Source organism: Triturus cristatus, chromosome 3_2 (assembly GCF_964204655.1).
Source record: "Triturus cristatus chromosome 3_2, aTriCri1.1, whole genome shotgun sequence".
In the NCBI taxonomy this organism is placed as follows: Eukaryota; Metazoa; Chordata; class Amphibia; order Caudata; family Salamandridae; genus Triturus; species Triturus cristatus.
Genome location: NC_140584.1, coordinates 909,444,548 through 909,466,148, shown reverse-complemented (window position 1 = coordinate 909,466,148; position 21,601 = coordinate 909,444,548). Strand labels below are relative to the sequence as shown.

Here is a 21,601-nt window from a genome sequence, read left to right as displayed (position 1 = left end):
GGCTTGACCCTTCTTTGCTCCGAAAAATCGACAAAGTTGACTGCTCACCCAATGGTCTTTGGTACAATTAATGTGAAAACTGAGGGCTTCCTTGGGGACTAAACTGTGGAGTATCTTCCGAGGGGTGAGGTGAGGTAAAGAAAGTTGGAAGAGTGAAAGCCTGCCCTACATGGAAAGGTGTTACTATGAGTTCTCAACACCAGTTTGTCTGGAAAGAATGTTGTGTAGGGCAGCTGGATCGAAAGTGCCTGCAACTCGCTCATGTGATGAGCTTCTGTGATCACGACCAGAAAATGTTTTCACGGTCAAGAGATGGAACGGCAACTATGCTTTAGCTTAAATGGGGTACATATCAGAAAAGTGAGAAGCAAATTCAAGTCCCACTGTGGCATCACAAAGAGCTTCAGTGGAAACAAATTAAGTAAACATTTCAGAAATCTACTCACAGGAGATTTGAGGAGGTAAGGCTGATCTGGCAACCGCAAAAATGCTGAAAGAGCTGATAAGTAGGCTTTATCAGTACTTGCTTGGCCAATGACAAAACAAGCAACACTTTGGACAGCCTAGCTAGTAGTGGGTAAATAAGACGGGTGCCGGACTAAGCCTAAGACACCACTAACACTCTTAACATTCCTTCCATTGTTGCAGTGAGCAAAGTGGGTGAGGGGTCCCACCCTCAGGTGGGTCCCTCAGGTTAGCCAGTAATTTCAACCTGGAGTCAAGCTTCATATTAGTATCTATCAGTCAGTATCACTGTCCCAGCATCCAGTATACAATGATTTTGTAGATGGGTGCCTGGCTGCCAAAATCACATCAATGACTTTGGGAGAAGATTTAAGGAGACTAACTACCACCATTCAATCTTCACACACAAAGGTGCAGATTGCGGAGGCCTGGGTCCAGGACCCTGCTCAGTTGCTGCAACACTAGATCCTCCCAAAAAGGCAGCTTGATCTGAGGACATATGCTTTCCCCATTAATAGATAATGTCCTGCAACACCTATGGATGTAACTGTCATTAGTGATTGGTTTGGAGTCAGCGACTGAGTTCTTCTGCCCAGGCATTTAGAGATCCGGCCAGGTGGTTTACAACCAGAGAGATGCCCTGGTGATTCAGACTCTTCTAGAGGTGCAGAGCCTCCTGGCATACTACCCAAGGACGCAAGACCAACGCCGCCCTACTTGTTGCAATAACACATGGCGAAGGTGTTGTCTGTGAGAACCTGCACTAGTCTCCCCTGGATGGATGGTAGGAAGGCCTTCCATGCCTAATGGATTATCCGCAACTCAGGCGCATTGATGTGGAGGCATATTTCCACCAGAGACCTCTGATTTCCTCCTCCTCTCCCAGGAGGGCTCCCGAGCCCAGCAGTGATGCATCCATGAGCACGGTCAGCTCTAGGTGGAGTAATGAGAGGGGGCCTGCCACTGGCCCAATCGCGGTCCAGCAGCCACCAATACCACAGTGGATCTTTTGCAGTCTCCTCCAAAATCTGGATGGAATCAGAGAGGCTCCCCTGGTGCAGTGACCACTAAAACTTCAGGTCTGTCTCAGAGTCTACATATGCTTTCTGGCTTGGTTAACTATTGAGATGCAGGAGACCAACAGACCCAGCATCCTCAACGCCATCCTCACTGAGATCAAAGACATAGGCTGAAACATCAGGATCATAGTCAGAATGTCCTGGACTCACCGCTCTGTGAGGAAGGCAAGAAAGTGCACCGGATCCAGGACAGCTCTCATGAAACGGAGAATCTGTGAAGGAGTCAGATGTAACTTTGGCATGCTGACAGTGTATCCCAATTAGGTTAGGAGTCTTGCCGTTTTCTAAAAGTGGTCTACAACTGCCTGGGGAGAGTAAGCCTTCAACAGCCAGTTATAGAGGCGTGGGAAGACTGGTCCCCCTGACGTCCAAAAGTGTGCTGCAACCACCACTAATACTGCCAAAGGGGGGCACTGCAAAATGAAAATGCTCCTAGCCCACTGTCAATCGCAGCCAACGTCTATGGGCCTGCAGGACAGGAATATGGAAATACATGTCCTGCTAGTCTCCGAGATCCAGGGAAGACAAGACCTGAGCCAGCGTGAGCATCTTGAATTTGTCCTTCCACAGGAAGATGTTGAGAAGTAAGAGATCTAAAATAGGAAGACGTCCTATATCCTTCTTTGGCACAAGGAAGTAGCGGGAGTAACACCCAGTTCCTACATCCAAGGCCAGAACCCTCTCTATTGCTCCATTGGCCAAAAGGGCCTTCATTTCCTGCTGCACAATGGACATGTGTTCCTCCTTTGGCTGAATTGAAGGAGTAAAAGGTGCGGCGGGGTAGCAAGAAATGGGAAGAATAGACTAGCTTGATAATTTAGAGGACCCATGCATCCGAAGTGATGTCTTGCCACCCTTAGAGGAAATGTCTGATCCTCCTGTTATAGGGTGGGTATGTGCCAAAAAGGTCAGATTAAAGTGGTATTGAGGTTTCTGGAGGGGCAGGAGACTGAGCTATATGTTGCAACATATGCCCTGAATGTGGTCTATGGGTGCAAAAACAACAGCTGATGGACAGAATGCAGACCAATGTCATACATTCACCCCAGTACAGAGATCTGGGCCTAAATCCATCGTTTTTTTGCTAACCATGCCATTCCAGTTTGAACCCAGCCATATGCAAATCAGTCTTGACCCTGTGCCTCATGTGAACAGTCCAACCCGAACTGCCAAGCCAGGTCCTCCCTGGACTGAAAACAAGCATCCTAGGACCAGTTTCGGGGTTTCACCCCTCTTCAGCCAGGATAGCTTGATTCCAGTGGCATGGAGAGCACGGGACCCACGTCTGGGCATACCCGTCCCACTCGTGGTGACAAATGCAAAAACAACAGTTGATGGACAGAATGCAGAACAATGTCATACATTCCCCCCAGTACTGAGAGCTGGGCCTAAATCTATCGTTTTTTTCCTAACCATGCCATTCCAGTTTGAACCCAGCCATATGCAAATCAGTCTTGACCCTGTGCCTCATGGGAACAGTCCAGCCCAAACTGCCAAGCCAGGTCCTCCCTGGACTGGAAACAAGCATCCTAGGACCGGTTTTGGGGTTTCACCCCTCTTCAGCCAGGATAGCTTGATTCCAGTAGCATGGCGAGCACGGGACCCACGTCTGGACATACCCGTCCCACTCGGGGTGACAAATGCAAAAACAACAGTTGATGGACAGAATGCAGAAGAATGTCATACATTCAACCCAGTACAGAGATCTGTACCTAAATCTATCGTTTTTGCAAACTGGGTTGGCGTAGTGGGCAAAAGAACGATGGATTTAACCCAGATCTTTTGACTGGGGTAGAATGTTTGCATTGTCAGCATTCCATCCATCATTTGTTTGCTGTAACACTTTTCGCCCTAAGTGGGATGGGTATGCCCAGACGTGGGTCCCTTGCTCACTGTGCCACTGGATTCAAGCTAGCCTGGCTGAAGAAGGGTGACAAACCCTGAAACCGGTCCCAGGATGCTTGTTTCCGGTCCAGGGAGGACCTGGCCTGGCAGTTCGGTCTGGACTGTTCCCATGGGCCACAGGGTCAAGAATGATTTGCATTTGGCTGGGTCCAAACTGGGGTGGTGTAGTGGGCAACAGAACGATGGATTTAACCAAGATCTTTTGACTGGGGGAGAATATTTGCATTGTCAGCATTCCTTCCATCATTTGTTTGCTGTGGTCTATGGATCCACAGCCGCGTCCATGAAAAGGCGTAAAAGGTTGTTGTGCTGGTGGCGGGAACAAGCATTGACAGTGGTGGAACACTTGAGTATCCACAAAAGAGGCAAAACTGCAGAGGAAATTGCCTGGTGGGGCAGACAAAGCTTTCGAGGGCCAAGCCCACTTTCCCATCAAAAGGGGAGAGTTCATTAAATGGCACGTCCATTAAAGATCCTTGGACATCCCAGGAGAAGTCTGTATAATTCATCCAGACGTGGAGCTAAAGCAGCCTGCTTGTGCGCATTGTCCAACCTTATAATAAATGTTGCTGCATCCCAGCCGCCATGTACAGTTTGGGCTAAAAACACCCATAGGTCCTCTGGAACTACTGGCAGGATTTGACCAACGTAATCCCATAAAGCATGACTGTAGCAGCCCAGAAGGCAGCTAGCATTAACTGAGGGCAAAGCAAGACTAGCCGATGAAAACATGTGCTTGCCAAATGTTTTCATGTGGTTTGACTCACGGTCTGTAGGAGTCAAGGGGAAGGCTCTTGGGTTGACGCTGCCAGTGGATGCCTGGAACACCAGACTTTCTGGACCAGGATCGACTGGTGCGGTCTGTGGTGACAAGGCACCTGCCTGTAGATTGGGGGGCCGAAGCATTGCTTTGTTCCAGAGAATATCCTTAAGGCAAGAGAGGTTCAGTAGGTGCTTGGCCAGGCTGAAGAACCTCTGCCAAGACTTTTTTGACCACCACTGAAGGGAGCTGCAGGTCAACGACATTTGCTGCCTGCCTCATAACTATAGCAAAAGATCCACTCTCCTCTGTGGCAGGACCCAGGGGAGAGATAAGTACAATGTGTGGGGAGTTGTCCAGGCCACTTGCATCCTGTAATTCGACATATCAATTGAACTTATCGTATTATAGGGAAAATTAATCTCCATCATCGCAGTCATTATTGTATTAATCTGGCCCAGGGAGCGGATGTAGGGTATGAGCTCTGCCATGTGGCAAAGGCAAGGTACTGGAGTCCGAATGATTGGCTATAGGTGGCTACAGACGGATCGGAGTGTGGCCGTGGTCAAGGCTGAGATGAAGCCTGCTCGGAGTCAGAGACCACTATATGTAACAGCTATTCTTTCGGTGGTACCAGCATCAATGTGAAAGGAACTGGTACAGGAAGTGGCACTGGAACCAAAGCAGGCACTGAAGCCGGTGTGAATCCTATGCGTGTTCAAGAGACACAGTCTAAGCTGAGGTTGAACCCATTGATGGGAGCCCGGCTAGAGGCTTCTGCAGATTGTTGGGGAATAATAGCGTATCAGATGGAGTTGGACGCGTGCCAAATATGAGCAGCATGGCCTCCTTAACAAGTTCTATTTGCGGCAATGTTGCCAACAGACCAGAATATTTGGGTTGCATAGGAACCAAACTCTGAATTGACTTTGCAGGAGTTCAGCAGAGAAACCGAGAGGCACAGGGACACCCTAGAACACTCTCTGGAGTTTGAGAGTGGCGGGAAGGGGTTGATTCCTGTTTTGATTTTTTTGTTCCTCCGTTTGACTTAACACGCCTGGGAGCTCTTACATGCAGCCCAAAAGTCACTTTCAGAGCAGAATGTTGTCGATGCGGAGCCTACTGGCGAGCTGAAGTACTATTTTTGAGTTTCCGGATCCAGTATGGTGCCCTGGGGTGAATATTCAAAAGGTGAGGAATCTGGGGATGGAAATATCCATCAGAAATATCTACCTGTAGTTCTGGTTTAACACCAGATATCAACTCTCCAATTGCCATCTTGATTGTAAGGTGAATATGAACAGTGCTCATTGTCCATTACTCGCTAGAAATTCAAGCAGTCAACGTTTCGGACAACATAGGTGATGTAAATAGAATACTAGTCTTTACCTAATTGGCAGCAGTTTGCAGAGATTTCTGGAAAAAGTAATAGCAGTAAAACTAGCAGTTGACCAATTTCACAATGACCGACAACCAACACAGAAATGAAAACCCTCAGTGGACATGCTAACATGCATTCTTTTCACAGGGAGCACACTGTAAAAAAGGAGAAAAGCTGGGTGAAAACAGGCCTACCTGCTCAGCCCCCACCATACTGATAGGCTTGCATCGGAACAGATGGTTGATGAATTTGGGAATGAAGGAGCTGTGAAAACAAATATTTTCCGATCATACATGTGACCTTGCAATACACTAAACCATTGCCTTTTGCATTAACTGCATATTAAATCTCACTACATAAAAGGAGTAGCTCAAATGACAGCAATATTTAGATATAAATGTTAAAGAGTGTTACAATATCGAAACTTCTAAAGTAACTGCAGAGTGAATTTTTTTTTCATCATTATACAAAATTCCTTTCGAGTGATCTCCAAAGAGTTCTATTATTTATTTTCTGTGAGATGTAACATTGGCTTTCAAATTTGGTGCAGGTGGGGGAATGGCCACGTCACTTCCTGGATCAGTGGTGGCTCCTCTGCTAAGGCGGAGGAGCGTCGCGCGTCGCCCCATTGCCAGGAGCAGCAAAGAAACGAAACAATTAAATGAGAATAACAGAATGGTATTATCATTTTATTTTTCATCCTGCTGCAGCAGTGCGTGAGGGGGCAGGGCGTAGCTGCATGGGAGGAGTGGTAGACCACTCCTGTTCGCAATGACTGTTTTGTGGGCCCTCTTGGGCCACCAAAAACAGTCATGGGCACTTCCCTGTTCTCCATGCAGGCTGCATTACAGCCTGCATGGAGAACATACCCACCCCCAGGCCCTGGCTGAGTGCCGTGTCAGGGTGCTCAGACCAATCACATCGCTGCATTGCAGTGTTGTGACACAGGCGAGAAGATGTGGGACCAGGCGGCAAGGTAAGTTTTATTATTTATTTACTTTTATGTTTTTTAAAGCAGCCCGTGCCTGCCCCCCCCACCCGCGAGCCGTGCTGATCGCCCTGTGCTGGATAACTGAGGATCACCTTCCGTGTGAAAAGAATGCAATAAAAATAACAGGTGATTTGACCTCTGCAAGATGACCTTCGGTGATGAACCCTAAAATGTTCATGCAAATTGAGGAAAGGCTATGTGAGCAAACATTTGTTATAATAAAATCGTGCAAACGGCAATTTTTTTTATTTTAAACACGTAATTATGATTCATTTTGCAAATCCATTCAACTGTGAAAACCTCAAGACTTAAAATAAAGGTATATGGAATTAGAACGAATGGAAGCATTTTTTAAGCTTGGCTTAATGTCAACATGCTGAAGCTCACTGTACCACTTCAATCAGACTGTTTAACCTCGTGGCATAATGAATTAAGATAAGAGGCCTTAAGTATGTCCAAAACACAGCTTAAACGCAAAGAAAGTACATGATTTAAACCTATAGGTTTTCTAATATTATATATACAGAAAGTTCCCCAACCAAAGTATAAATGTAGGCACTTCGTCGGTGTATAATGCCACTGGGTAGCTCCAGTTAAGAACATGTTCCCATAAAAAAATCTTTTTGCTTTCTAATAACTGATGCCGTTTGAAGAATCTTCACAAAGCTTTCCAAAAAAAGTCTCATCCACCTCAACTCATCCCTGGAAAGTTTTAGGCTGATCTGTCAAAAGGCAGCTCAGAAAAAGGGGGCCCCAAAACTTATTTTTCTCATGCAATATACCGGAAGAACTTTCGACACAGCTACAGGCAAATCATCTGAATGGAATTACATTAAATTTGGCAGAAAGTTAGATCTTTACTCAGATCGTGTTTTTTTTTGTGATTTGGTGTATATCCATTCACCATTTTTTGAGAAATTAGGGTTCAAAATGTATGCCTATTTCATGCAGCAGAGGATCCGCAGACTTGACAGGTCAATAGGTTTGATCTTATTGGCTGCCTTCAAAATCAACAAAGATGTTGCAGCAGCCATTTTAGGCATCAGGGACTCACTCCTATGTCCTGAGAATAGTATTTAACAAACATGTAGGTGGCAGTATAGGGATTTCTGCTCTCTCTTTGCCTGGTTGGGGGGGAAAGAGGGGGAGTGGGAGTCCCAGAAAAACCCCCCTCTGGAGTCAAAAACGTATTTTTTTTCTAATGTTATCATCATGCACTTCTTATGACCCCACATATTGCAACACTCATGACATGTTCTATGACATCACTGATGACAAAACTGTGCATGGCGAGGCGGCGAGTCACAGTTACTTCAGTTAAATAAACAGGTGACTTTCTGTGTTTTTCTGAGTTAAACCATTATCTTTTAACTAACATTTTCACCTAACTATAACATAACTTTAAACATGGTTTTCTTTAGTGAATAAATATATGTGTGTTTATTTCTTTTGAGAGTGAGTGGTTTCATTGCGAACGCTCTGCCTCTCTTTAATCAAACATTCAAACCGGATTAGCACCATTAGTAGTCCTATCATGGTATGAACTGATACTCTGCAATAGTGATCGAAATAAACATTCCACCTCTCTCTGTCACTTGTTTCATGCATTTTCATTGCTCCCAGGTAGCTGCCAGCATGATCCACCCATATGTTGCTATCTCTAATGAGGCCATATTTTATTTTATTAAACAGAAAGCACAGCAGGTATATAAAACAGAATGCATCACATAACTAAAAGGAAAACTTCCTGTAGTAGTTAGCGGTTACATATATTTAAATAGAAAATGAAGAGAAAACCATAAGAAAGTGTTTCAGAGTTGGAGATGATGGTGTTTCTACATTGTGTATCTATAATATGGTGACCCAGTGTTCCCATCTGGCGTGGGGACTCCCCTCGGATACCAATTACATTGACTCACAGCAGATGGTTCATCCACATAGTTTCTCCTGCTCAGTTCCATTGTCCCTTCAGATTTTTAATACAATTTACTGCATAATTGCTTCTCTACTTACAATCTTTTGTAAGTGAGATCTTTTATCTGTGTGGTCTTTTTTCAACTGTCTTTTTCACCAGTGCTCATATTTCAACAATCTTCTCACACGCTAGCCCCGGCTTTTCCTCAATGACAAAGAAGTTGGGTCAAGCTTCACAGCATCATCTTAGGAAGGGAAAGCACAGGTGGATCTTATATTGCGGACAATACATCTGGACTAGGCTGCTTTATATTCTCACCTACTAAGGCTAGAAAATGGCAACAACTTAGAGCCATCTGTCCTAAAAACTTCTACTAGTCTGATCTAAGGTTGCACCTGATGGGGCACAGGAGCACTGCTAAAAGCTACCTGGATCTATTCTGGTGCTTGGGGAATAATCTCAAGGTTAGAAATCGATGGTTAGGAAAGTATCCATTAGAATTTTTTTTTTCTCATACTGCATCTTTTTGGATAAACAGAAGAAGCCCCTTCTTTGTTCTTTACTAGACACTTCACCTCCACATTTCTTTATGTGTAGGACTTTAAAGGAAACTTTGAGTCTTCCACTGGATGTATGTTGACACAATTTACACTCTTACCCTGTGTGAGAACAGAGCAAGCAAAAACAGAGGGCCTTACTCTGCCTTCCTTTTGACACAATGGATAATTTTATATTTAAAGAGAATACCAGAAGTGCTCAGTAAGAAAATAAAAACAGTCCTTGTGCCTTTAAAAACGTTTGAGTGAATTAAAGGGTGAAAAGGTTAGAGATCAGTTCTTAGAGACAGTTTACAACGGATCTAGAAATAAGAAATGATGCAACTGCTAGTGCAAAGAATGATGGGAGGTTGGACCAGCCCTCCTTACTGTAAAGGTGCAGGTTCATATTTCAATCTATAGACTTGCTGGCTCCATCTTCGATCTGGTCTCCTGGATGGATTCAGCACAGAATCGCCAACCCTATAGGTTCTGGACAGAGGGGACACATGTCTCTTCATGTTTATCTAGAAGGACAGAGCTGAATGGATATATAATGTGCTACTTAGGAATTCAAATGAATTCAGGGAACCTATAGTCCTGGATTAGTGCATCACATTTCTTTATTATGTTTTTTCTTTTTTTCAATTTGGTGGGATTCTATAGTCAGAATCGCAGAATATAGGAGATACCCAACATGTGTTTCGCCCCTTATTTGGCGCACAGGCTTGGGCTTTCTAAAGGATGATAGTGAGAGTGATGTGTAAGGTGGATACATTGTTTATCGCCTTAAACGTGAGACCATATGTAACCCAAAAACACCCCAGGTGTGTGGTCATGAAAAGACCATATAAGGGTGAAGGGTGAGAGACGCAGAAGGACAAGAAACATATGCAGCTGTCTCGCACACCACACATCACCGAGGGAGCATTCTCCTGTGCTTCATGCAGTTTTCATGCACTTACCCACATCCAACAGTCCCCACACCTGTATTGGCAGTGCCCAACAGCCTACTCTCTCACACTCATACAGTCTGCAATCACTCACACAACACTCCATGCTCAAATTCATACTCCTCAACACCCACCCACTCACTCACCAAACACAGCACAGAGATCTGAGACCTGCTGCACGACAATACCTCAGACACACTTTTCCTCACGACAACCTGGCTGAACACTACATAGACATGTGACATCATCCCAGCGATTTCCAACTTTAACCTAGAAGCTGACACCGACCCAAACTCAAACGCACTCTTCAAAGCCTGGGCCTGACTCAAGAATTAAATGGACTCAGTCTCCTGGAAAGAACATGTCCCCCTCAAGTTCAGCATCCCCATTCCGGTACAATGCACATGCTATACTGCCAGACCAACACACCATAACTGGAGCAGCATCACGGACAAGAACTGCAACACCCACCAACCTGAACACAGCAACAGCCTCCCCAAAGCCATCAAGAATTTCAACAATTGACTCTTCCTGCGCTGACTCCCTAGCAACCCTCAAACACAGCAATGCAACAATATCTAGACCCATGCCAGTAGGTAGGTACTCAGACTGATAAAACGCCACTGCATACAACTGGAGCGCACATTGAAAATGACCCAGGACAATGAAGACAGGAGCACTTTCAAATCCACCTTAAAACGCTACCAGCAAATGATTCTGACTATCAAATGCGCCACTCTGATGAGCGGCATCAATGACAGCACCAACAAAAACAAAGAAATCTTCAATATTGTGAAGGGTTTCACCAGCAGCCGCATCCAACCCATTCACACTGTCGTAGGACCTCTGCAACAATCTTTCTCAATTCTTCAGCAACAAAATCACCATTTAAGCCTCCTACAGCTATCACCCCTTGAAGAACAGACTGGGCTCCTACAGCCACAGTACTCTGGAAAAGATGGGCTGCTATAGCTAACATCCGCTGTAAGACTAAGCCAGACTCCTACGGATGTAACACTCTGGAAGAAAAGACCAAACTCTTACAGCGGTCATCCCCTGGAAGAAGAGACTAAGCTCCTACAGCTACAGTACTCTGGAAAAGACTGGGCCACTGGAAGACTAAGCCAGTCTCCTACAGCTGTAGTACTTTGGAAGAGCAGTCCAGACTTTTACAGCTGCCATCCTCTGGAAGAAGAGACCGGACCCCAACAGAGATCAACCTCCAGAAGAACAGACCAGACTCCTACAGCTACTATACTCTGGATCAGGCGCACAACGCCCATTGGGCTTAACGGGCTTCAGCCCCTCCACCCCCGTCCTCGTCTTCAGCCGGGCTGCCAAGGTTCAAATGACGGATTTACATGCACTAACATAATTGAAGTATGCAACCTGTTTTTCCTCAGTTTCATTTGTATTAAGGCTCCACGGGTAGCGTTTTTATTATCGGATGCTTTAGCATCCGAGAATTTCATTGTAATGATCACTTCTGAGAGGCCCCCAGGAGCCAGCCAGCCAGCCCTTTTGTTTTCTTTGAGACAGGGTACCACTGAGGTGCCTAGAGGCAAGGATTTCACCTAAGCATGGTTGATGTGCTGTGCAGCATGGGGTGGGAGTGGGAAGCTGTGCACAGCAGGGGGATATGACACCAGCAGGAATTCCTTTACAAAAGAAAAGTGTCACCTGCACTGGTCATCCCTTTCTCCTGTTGTGCACATCTTCCCACGCCCTGCCATGGGCGGCTGTTGTTCAAGGGCTAAAGGGCGGTGCCCCTCTCCCTTTGTGGCCTTTCTATTGAAGCAGTTATTCAAATACATTTTAAGAATAAACAGTTTTGTTGAGACTTACTCCCAGTGAAATTCATGCACTTTCACAATTGCCTTTGCCACTGTGCCTTTGTGAGCATGTGGCTGACGCTGTATACAGCAGGGCTGACAGGGCTTGCCCACGAACAGCCCTTATGTCTTCTCAGAACTTCACTCAGCTGCTATTACTTGACCCGTTCTTATCTCCTCACATGTCGGTTGTGATCAGCATGCCTTACTGATCATACCCCATTCTATGACGAAATGGGAAAGGGTGGGTTTAAGAAGCATGCTACTGGTAGTCTGCACATACTTTATAGTCACATTTTATTAGGAGTATGTGACATTACTCAACGAGGCAAGAAAAGAAAGTAGAGGCAGAGGAATGCAAATCAATAAATAACTTTAGCCAGTGCTTGTCTGGGAGACAAGAGTGTGTGACCTGAGTTCAAGCCATAAATATGCCAAGGACAACAAGCACAGGAGTAAATTAAAGCTCTCTTTATTTACCAAAAATAAATAAAAATCTATTCTCTCAGCTCTCCCATCCCTCCCCCCCCCGCATCTCTAAGTGGTGGTGTCTCACTAAGGCACCATCGGTTTCAGTATATTTTATCATGGCTATTGATGTTTGTTTTAATTCCTCTGCAGAATAATGACTACATATGATATATCATATTAAACACATATTAAACAATCTGCAGGTTAAATAATACAAACATTAACAAAGCCTCTATGTATAGCTTTTAATCACTGAAACTGCTGGATACTGAACGGCGAGGCTATGTGTGAATGGATGAAACCATGATTGCAGGAGTTGACTGAGATGCTGAGTAAATGTGGGTGGCTGGGTATACGAGTTGAGTGAATGACAGTGGATACTGTAATGTGGATGAGTGAATGGGTAGGTAACAGAAGGCAGTGGTTGACTGAATTGTTGAATGCAGTTGGATGAGTAGTGAATGAAAGTAAGTGGGTAGTGAGGTTCAATCGTACGGTGCAATTCTATGTTTTTATTTGAGCCCCACCACGATTTTGAATCACCAGCTGCCACTGCTCCCTGCCCCATGAGTCGTGTTATGTGACATTGGGTTTCGTGACTGACCTTTCAAGTGAGGCCCTGTCTGCCCTGGGCGTTTTGGACACAGCATTTTGAGGTACACCTCAATCGAATTTTTCTCAGGAGCCGTCATTACTTGTATCCAGTCTGTGTCTTTGGAGCGTCGTTAGATTTGGTGCTCGTCATTTTGATGTTGGGAGGACAAAAGGATGAGTGACCGAGCCAGGAATCAAGCTTGTGATGTGGAGGCTACACACGAGATCGATGCAGCACGCGCTCAACCTGCAGAGCTGCACAAGGGGAGGAGACACATTGCGATGTTACTTTGAGGTTAGAGGACTGTGTCAAGAGCCCCGCATGGGCGTCCTGTGGGTACTGTACGGGCATTCTTTGTGTGACGGCCGCACAGTAAGTCTCAGGTTTACACGCATGAACAGTTTCCTGACTTAACACAGTGAATGGGGGCCCGCGAATGAGTGCTGCTCATTGCCAGGAGGCTGCTTCATTGGTTGGAAGTGGTTGTTGGGGCAGGGAGGGGCTATGAATGTGCGCAAGCACGGCTATTGCACCTAGTAGGCTTTGGCACTGGTGACAGTGCTCATGCTGGCAATGAAAGTGGCACATTGAGGTAGAGAACATGGAGGCACCTACAGTTGGTGCCTGGTGTGGCGCTGTCGCCAGCAGCAGGCAACAGTGACCCAGCTTCTAATAGGAAGGCTATAGCAGCCATGTGTAAAGCAACTCTTTAATTTATTGCCCAACTAGTCCTTTCTTTGATCAATCCGTTTTTATCATTTTTAACAAATCTTGCCACTGAAGGGCCTTACTTGGTTGGAAACAACATGTTAGGCTCTGGTACCCCACAATGCTTGCGCCTCAATGGATGTAGGTGTTTAGATTCGGTTTCTGCACTCCTGGGTGAGTCGTAGGGTCACACGGTGAAGTGAGAGCAGAGATCCTGCATTGAGGAGGATGGCTGTAAAGTTGTGCGACACCTGGTGTGTCCTGACCTTACACCATGAGTGTGATGGGGCTGATTGTCAGGGGCACGTGCTAGGTCCCAGTTCAGCTGAGTGGGCTTGGGGCAGTCATGCTACAGGTACCTGCCCCTGTGTCTGCTTAGTGGGACGGACATTGGTGCCATGGAAGGGCGGAACTTGCTAGTGATGCTGTTGCGAAGCAGATCGTGGCCTCACTTCCAGCAAGTGGCCTTGAGGCAGTGGTGCCCCTGGCATGTCCTTGCAAGAGATGCTCATGTGAAGCTGAACAAGCCCCCCTTATCTCCTGAGTGGCCACGGCCAGTGGTGCCAACAGTTGGTGGGCTTCCTGCCTGTGATGTATGTCGATTGAAGCATATGGGGCCCATTTCTAATACATAAAGTAAAAGGGTAGGTTGGTCTTTCTAAAGTAGAAGATGATCGCCGAATATGTCTACCACATCCTAACTTTGGATTGGTAGTATGTGTATTGCAGACAGGTTCCGAAGTTTAGTTATGGATTTTTAGTTTATTTTCAAGTTTTTCTTCGATTCATCATCTATCTCAATAAAGACCAATAAAACCTGCAAATCTTAAACATTCACTGTGCTGTAATTCATTTGTTACACCATCATAATACACATTTAAGATGCCTCTGGCAAGTAACTGACAATTCTTTGTAAGAATTTTCTCCAGCTGAAGCCAGGCCCCAATGTGTTAAGCTGATTTATAACATCAGGCCTGTGCCCAGGCCATGTGGCTGGCCTAAGACAACTACTTTTTCTTAGTTTCATTTCATTATTCGTTTACTATGCAAATTGGCTTGTGTGTGGCCTCATTTTGGTATTTCCTTCACTCTTTAGTATTATTTGCGCATTTGTTAAACATGGATGTTCACTCACTGGGAGCCTCTTGGCGCTATGAATATGAAACAGATAACAGATTCAGCTTGGTGGAAGGAATTATAGCGTGAAAATACATGTTTTTTGTTTTTTCCGTTATTTCAGGTGAGATAGTGGTCTGCAGTCTGTAATGGTATGGAATGATCTAATACCCAACACAAAGACATAAGTACAAAAACACTTGAAAGTCTAAGTTTATTAAATGCAACTTTATTCTACATATGTTACCTTCCCTATGCATATATATACCTTCCATGTACTTCTGTATCTTTATATTTATCACTTTGCTTCTATTTCAGCTTATCCAATGCACTACCCTAGATTTCACCCTATATCTCTTGCAATATATCCTCTACCTCCTCTCTGACTCATCTCAAACCTCACTCTACTACTCTCTCCAATGCACTACCCTGTTTCTCACTGTGTACCGCTCTCAACATATCCTCTACCTCAACTCTCTGCCTCATCTCAAACCTCACTCTACTCCTTTCTCTAATGGACTACCCTATTTCTAACCTTATACTGCTCTCAATATATCCTCTACCTCAAATCTCTGACTCATCTCAATCCTCATTCCACTACTCTCTCAAATGCACTACCCTATTTCTAACCATATACCTCTATCAATACATCCTCTACCTCCACTCTTTCATTCATCCTAAACCCCATACTCTTCCTTCTTCTACCCCTCTTTGCATCATCTCATACTTCTTTTACTATTCAGATCTCCCAAACAAGCATTTCTAAACCCTTCCCTCTGACTCTTTCCCCTCCACCTCCCCTTTACTCATTCCAAACCCCCTCCTAATGATATGAACCCCCCCAGAAAATTCTAGACTCTTCCTTCTTCTATCCCTCCACTATTCCTTTTCAATACAAATAACAGACTAACATCTCCACCACTCACATCATTTCATATTTCCCTATACTAATTCCTGACTAATCCTGTTTGGGTTCCGGCGTAGTGTGCTACCGCCAAAAAGCACTTCAATACCTCATCAGGAGTTGCAAGTGCTATATAAATGCAAAACCTTCCCTTTTCCATCCCTCCACTATCTTTTTCAATCCAAATAACAGGCCAACATATACAACGCTCAAATTAATTTCATATTTCACCTTACTAATTCACCACTAATCCTCTTTGGGTTCCAGAGTAGCGTGCTATTGACCTAAAAAGCGCTTTGATGCCTCGTCAGGGGTAGTAAGCGCTATATAAATTCAATTACAATGGGAGCTGCACCAGCTAACGAGGTGAAGATTGGAACTTTGTGACAGGGATATAATTACCAAGTTCTGGCATTTGACTGGTCTTTTGCAGAACAGCAAATGTAACATGATATTATCAAAATGTAAAGGCTTTATTATTTCTCATTCACCCTATGAATTCCAGCATTGTTATTTAGGGGGGCTACTGCACAGCACCCCACCCCTACTTCAACTGCCTATACATGAAAGCACCATGCTTTAATGGCTTTACTGCCAATACATTAATGTTTGTTAGTGCTATAGTTTGTAACAACACTGCAAATGGGCAGATTGCAAAATCTGAAATTCCTTCTGTGTCTTTGGTGGTTGGACAAGTACATGACATATGTGTCCAGAGTCCCCTTTTTTGTGTGCATTATATCTTTGACCAATCTAGGTTTTCCAAAGAGTAGTATGTTGTTCTGGGCACTTTTGAACCAGTTTCATAAGCATTTTATTAGAAACTAGCATTAAAAATGCAATAGGTCTCGCCTTTGATTAAGTTAAAGCCATTTGCTCTGCTAATGGTATTGTATAGCAAAGCAAATGGCTTTAACTTAATCAAAGGCGAGACCTATTCAGGAATTTTGTAAAATAAATTATCTGACAATCTTGCTGGTGTGAAATAAAGGCTGCAGTATTGTCAGCTTTTTTGTAACACAACACATTTAAATGCCTGTAAAAGAACTGTAAAAATATGTTAAAATGCATCAGTTAGATCATTTCTAATAGGATCAAAACAATCAAGACACATTATTACTTTATGATGTTCAAACAATAGATTTTTGCTGAAACCCAATTTTCATACCTTATAATCTGTGCCCTATATAATTTTATTAGTTAAAGTGCATGTCATTGCGAATCTGGCAGCCAGTTCAGTGGAAACGCACCACTGGATACGTACAACACCTTTACCACTCGACTACTGAATTGTTTAGGGTCATTGGCTATACTTATTCTTTAATTGGCTTTACGTATGCTGGGATTTTTCACAATCCCTATTACTTCAGTGATGTAACATTGATGGCAGCAGGGCTTTTAGTGGGATGAAAAAACTGGGGCGTCTCTCATAGGACTGCGGCCAGGCACGTAACACCCATTGGGCCCACTGGGCTTCCGCTCCCACCCCCCCAAAGCCCCCGCCCCCCCTAGTTGCCCGCCTGACTGTGGCTGCTGTAAGTAAGGGCGGGGCTTAACACACTAAAGCTAAAAATCTGTGCTTAGCATAGTGTCCCGCCCCACTGGTATTTTGCTGCTTGTGTCCATTTATTCAGACATATAACACAACAAGTAACATTACACCTACAACAAGCCAGGACCTATTGGCGTTGTCAATGGGCATTAGTTGCATAAGATAGATAGGCAACAACTATCACTTCGTTGTATAGAATATTGAAAATGCTAGCCGCTCTTGTGGGCGAAGTTGTGGCATAAGGCCAGGACAGCCGACCTTCGAGCTGAGAAAACAGGTCCGCGATTCAAAAAATGAATGTGCCCCAGTGTAATGTAGCTGGTGCTTATGTAAAGCGCTCCAAGTTTGCGCAATATAAAGGGAAAAACGAGTCTCTTAGAAGTTATAACAAAGACAGAGACGCGTTGTTCTCTTGCTGAGTTAAGGGTTTTTGTTTTTTGCACCCCAAACGATAAAAATAGAGAGCCCGATAGGAACCCGTTTCAGGACCTGCCTTTAAAAACAGGCAGGACCCGGCCCACTTAAAGCCCTGCATGGCGAAAACCCCACTGCGAAAATGGCTCCAGCCCCAGTGCAATCACTCTCCGCATCCGTTCTCACCCTTGGCCGCCGTCTGTATTCCTTCCGCTCAGACCCCACGGAAGACAGACAGCTGCAGATGTAATCGTAACTCTCCCTTTCTTCTCTCTTCCCATCCCCAGCGCCCTCTCGCGCGAGTGCATGATCTGAGCCCCTGGATTTCATTTTGTCGAAGGCTAACGCGTTTTATCTTTACTCTCTGAAACCGACTCCGAGGCACATCCGTGTGTCCGGTGCCACACATGGAAAAGGTCAGTCTGCTGAAGCAACACACAGATCGTTCCATAGCAATCCTGATTCTTGTCCTCGTTGTACCGAGCGCATTAAATAGAAGGATGCTCTTTGAAATGCAAAGTATTCTTGTGCGTCTTTTTTCATTTCCACTTCAAAACTCGGGGTTGCGTAACAGCGCTGCGTCACTCTCAAAGAAAGCAGTTTTGAAAACCCGAATACCTATAATGTTGTCTGTTTAAACTACAAGAGTGAATTATGCGCCTATCTGACGTAAAATAAAATCTATGGGCAAAGAAAAAGACCCCAAGCATGAGAAAGGAAGTCGTCCCTGTCTGCATGTGGTCGCGCTGCCACTATGTGTAAATCTGACCTCTTCCTCTGCCAGAATGGTCCGTGTGTGTAACAGGGTCGCAACGAAACTGCTCAGCAAAGCGGGCCCTAACCCTTCGGGGGCCCCATCCCTTCAGAGGACCCCCATTCATCCCAAGACTAATGAATATTTTCAGGGCACAAGTCCTAAAAAAAGAAGTGGGGGGACGCTGTCACCGGAAGTGACGTCACAACAGGAATCTCATGAAAAGAAGTGGGGGGACGCTGTCACCGGAAGTGACGTCACAACAGGAATCTCATGAGTATTCATATGCCTTTAGATGATGGGGCATTTCACAGCACTGCTACCCCTGGTCTGTTCCTCGATGTCCTTTGCAACCCCCCCTCCCCTCCCACTCCCCCGAGGGGGTGCCCCAGTTGCACAACGAAGTGCTCAAAAGTGCACAAGATACAGAAGGACACACATTCCAAGCGTTAACCGCCAACGCCTGCTCGCTCCGCCTCCCAATCACTCCAGCCTGCACACACCACCGGTGCCTCTTAAAGTCTCCAATTACAAATATTAGCATATCTTTGGTAATTTACGGGAAACTTCCCTCCCACCCGGGCTCTCTGCTCACACAATGCTGTCCAGCTTTTGGGCAGGGGGGACGGCGTCCACCCGGAAAAACCTGGTAAAATAAGTGGGGGGACGCCGTCCACCCGCGTGGTACCCCGACTCGAGCCCTGAATATTTTAAAGAGATTGGAGGCTCAGGGGCCCCTTCTCACATTCTGCGGGGGTGGGGGGAGGGAGTGACATCATTTTACGTTTAGTCTCTGCTGCCGGACCCAGTGCCACTCAAGGAGATAGATGCACAAGGGCTCGCAAAATGGAGGCGGTTAATATGCTCGGCACCTTCTCTCGTTTATTCAGTCAAAAAAAAAGTACACGCAGTTAATGAGATGATCCCACTGCTCATTTTCTCTCAGCCGGTAATGAGGTCTTCGTTGGGTAAATGGAAGTGGCTCATAATTACGCTTTCCGTTTTCTCTCCATTATTGTCGTCGCTGTTTAGTAAGCCTTGCCATCTGTGAACAGGCATGAGCAGTATCACGGATACCGTTCTTTTCCAGTCTGAGCACACCCCAAGGGGCGCCCGGCCTCTGCTGCCGGCACCAGCCTTGGGCTCACCTTCAGCGCGGCGAGTCCTTTAGCGACAAGCTGACCTCAATATGGAACGCCTGGAGGCTTGCGTTTTTTAATAGAACTGAAGGGAACCGTGCATCACCGGCAGGGCACACCACACAAAACAAGAACAAGGAGGTGTTTACTAAAAGACGGTGTCTCTCTCAGTGAGGCGACCTGTTGGTTTGTGTATTGTCTCTTCCAACGCGTCTCTCTCACCTCTCCTCCCCCACGTCCTGTGCCTTCACTGGCAACTTTTTACAGTCAATTTAACCGTTAAGCACTGTTGTGTGTTTTAATGTACATAAGATGGCACAAGTTAAAAAAATAATAATTTAAAAAAAACACAAGTGCCATAAACTTTACACCGGGAAGTGCAGGACAGAACAGACAAGAAAACCTTTAACAACATCCAGCAAACGGACTTCCCGGAGACTTCTCCAAACAAGCATGCAAACACTCGCTCCAATGAGCACAATCAAAGATTGCCGCCCCTTTTTTTCGATATTTGATGCTTTTAGTAAGCAGTACAGCATGCTTACTAAAAGCATGGATGCTTCACTGGCGGCGTGACACTCTGGGGACTCTTTTTTTTGGCTCAGCAAACTATTTTTCAAAAATACAGTTTGCCGAGCCAAAAAAAAAAGTCCACAGAGTGTCACGCCGCCAGTGAAGCATCCAGTCCTACGCGTGCACATCTTCTGTCCGTCCACGTGCACATCTAGCTTGGAATCCGTATTGATTCCAAAAGACCCGCGCATGGCGAGGGCAGCGCATGCGCTCTGCTAACGCCAGGCGAGACCTAAAAAGGGTGTATTTTCAACAATTTACATAATATCGTTGTGTGACAATATAATGCATTAGAGTGATACTATATGGCAAGATGAACAAATCCCTTATGTCTATATTATATAAATGGTTGACATTACCCTCTGTTCTCCAATTTATTTCTCATAAAACTAATTGTTGTCAGGTTTCAAATGCAGAATTTGCCACTTCTTTTTCTTAGCTTGGCCTGAGCATTACCCGATCCCGATTGTCTGCCATTTTAGCCCCGCCCCCATTGATTAACATGTTAGCCACGCCCCTTCCTTTGCCATGTTACACCCCCCTCCCCCCCCCCCCCCCCCCCCAAAGTTAAGACCTACTTGCGCCCCTGCTCTGGATGCTAAATCACCCATTTCTTATGGCACTGTGGCCTAAGGCTTCCTGTGTATGACAACATCTGATCCTGGATTTGAGGTACCATCTGTTGCACTTTTAACCTAAAGACCTTTCAATGTTGCAAAGTCACCGCAAGGTGATAAGACGTAGTTATATAAAAAAAAACTCACCATAAACAAATTAGGTAAGGCTCAATTATTGAAATGCATTTTACACAATGTTTGCAACCGCAGTTTGTCATATTTTTGCGATTTAAATAACAGGCTTTGGCTATTGCTGAAGTTCCATTCAAAGGCACGAACATCAGAAGGATGCAAGGCTGAGCCAGTCCTGTTGAGATTCAAACCTGCGACCTTGAGGTGCCAGCAGCGATCGCTTGACACGCTGAGCTATACTGCAGAACCTGCATTGATAGGAAGGCGATCAGTCTGTTCTTGGGCTGCATTTCCCACGCTTATAAGGAAGGACGTTTAATAACTCGGAAGGAATAGGCTGCGTGGATTAACCAAAAACAGAGATGCCTACAACAACTCCCAGTCTGGCCCCAGGAAGAGGCCATCGCGTAGAGCCAGACATGAATAACAGTGGGAAAGACAGACAGGTGTGTGTGTGTGTGTGTGTGTGTGGGGAGAGGGCTTCATGGCGGCAAAGATGGCTGGACATTTGAAAACTGAATTAGCAGGTGTAAGGCAGACAGAGCTCGGTGCGGGACAGCTGGGCCTCGAGCTCAGGCAGGCAGCAGCCCCGTCTGTCTGTGATGCAGTGGGCCTTTCATCTGGCACGGAGGGCTGGCCTCTCCTCTGCAGGTCAGGGCAGGAAGCAAAGCTCCATTGTGGAGAAGAGGGGCTGGAGCGCTTCCTCGTGTCTGCAGCCTGGCTCGGCCTGGGAGGCCCTGCAGGGCATAGCTCACCCAAACGCAGGCTCTCTTTACAAACGTAAAGCAGACTGCCACCGGTAAGGGTCT

General features: G+C 45.5%; 1 protein-coding gene across 1 annotated transcript in view; it reads right to left on the bottom strand.

Moving 5' to 3' along the window:
- VPS53 (VPS53 subunit of GARP complex) overlaps positions 1 to 21,601 on the bottom strand; it is an 898,950-nt gene that overhangs the window by 66,618 nt on the left and 810,731 nt on the right. The window contains exon 19 of the mRNA XM_085649360.1: positions 5,785 to 5,854. Coding sequence (XP_085505486.1) covers positions 5,785 to 5,854 — 70 coding nt within the window. The remainder of the gene's footprint in view (positions 1 to 5,784; positions 5,855 to 21,601) is intronic.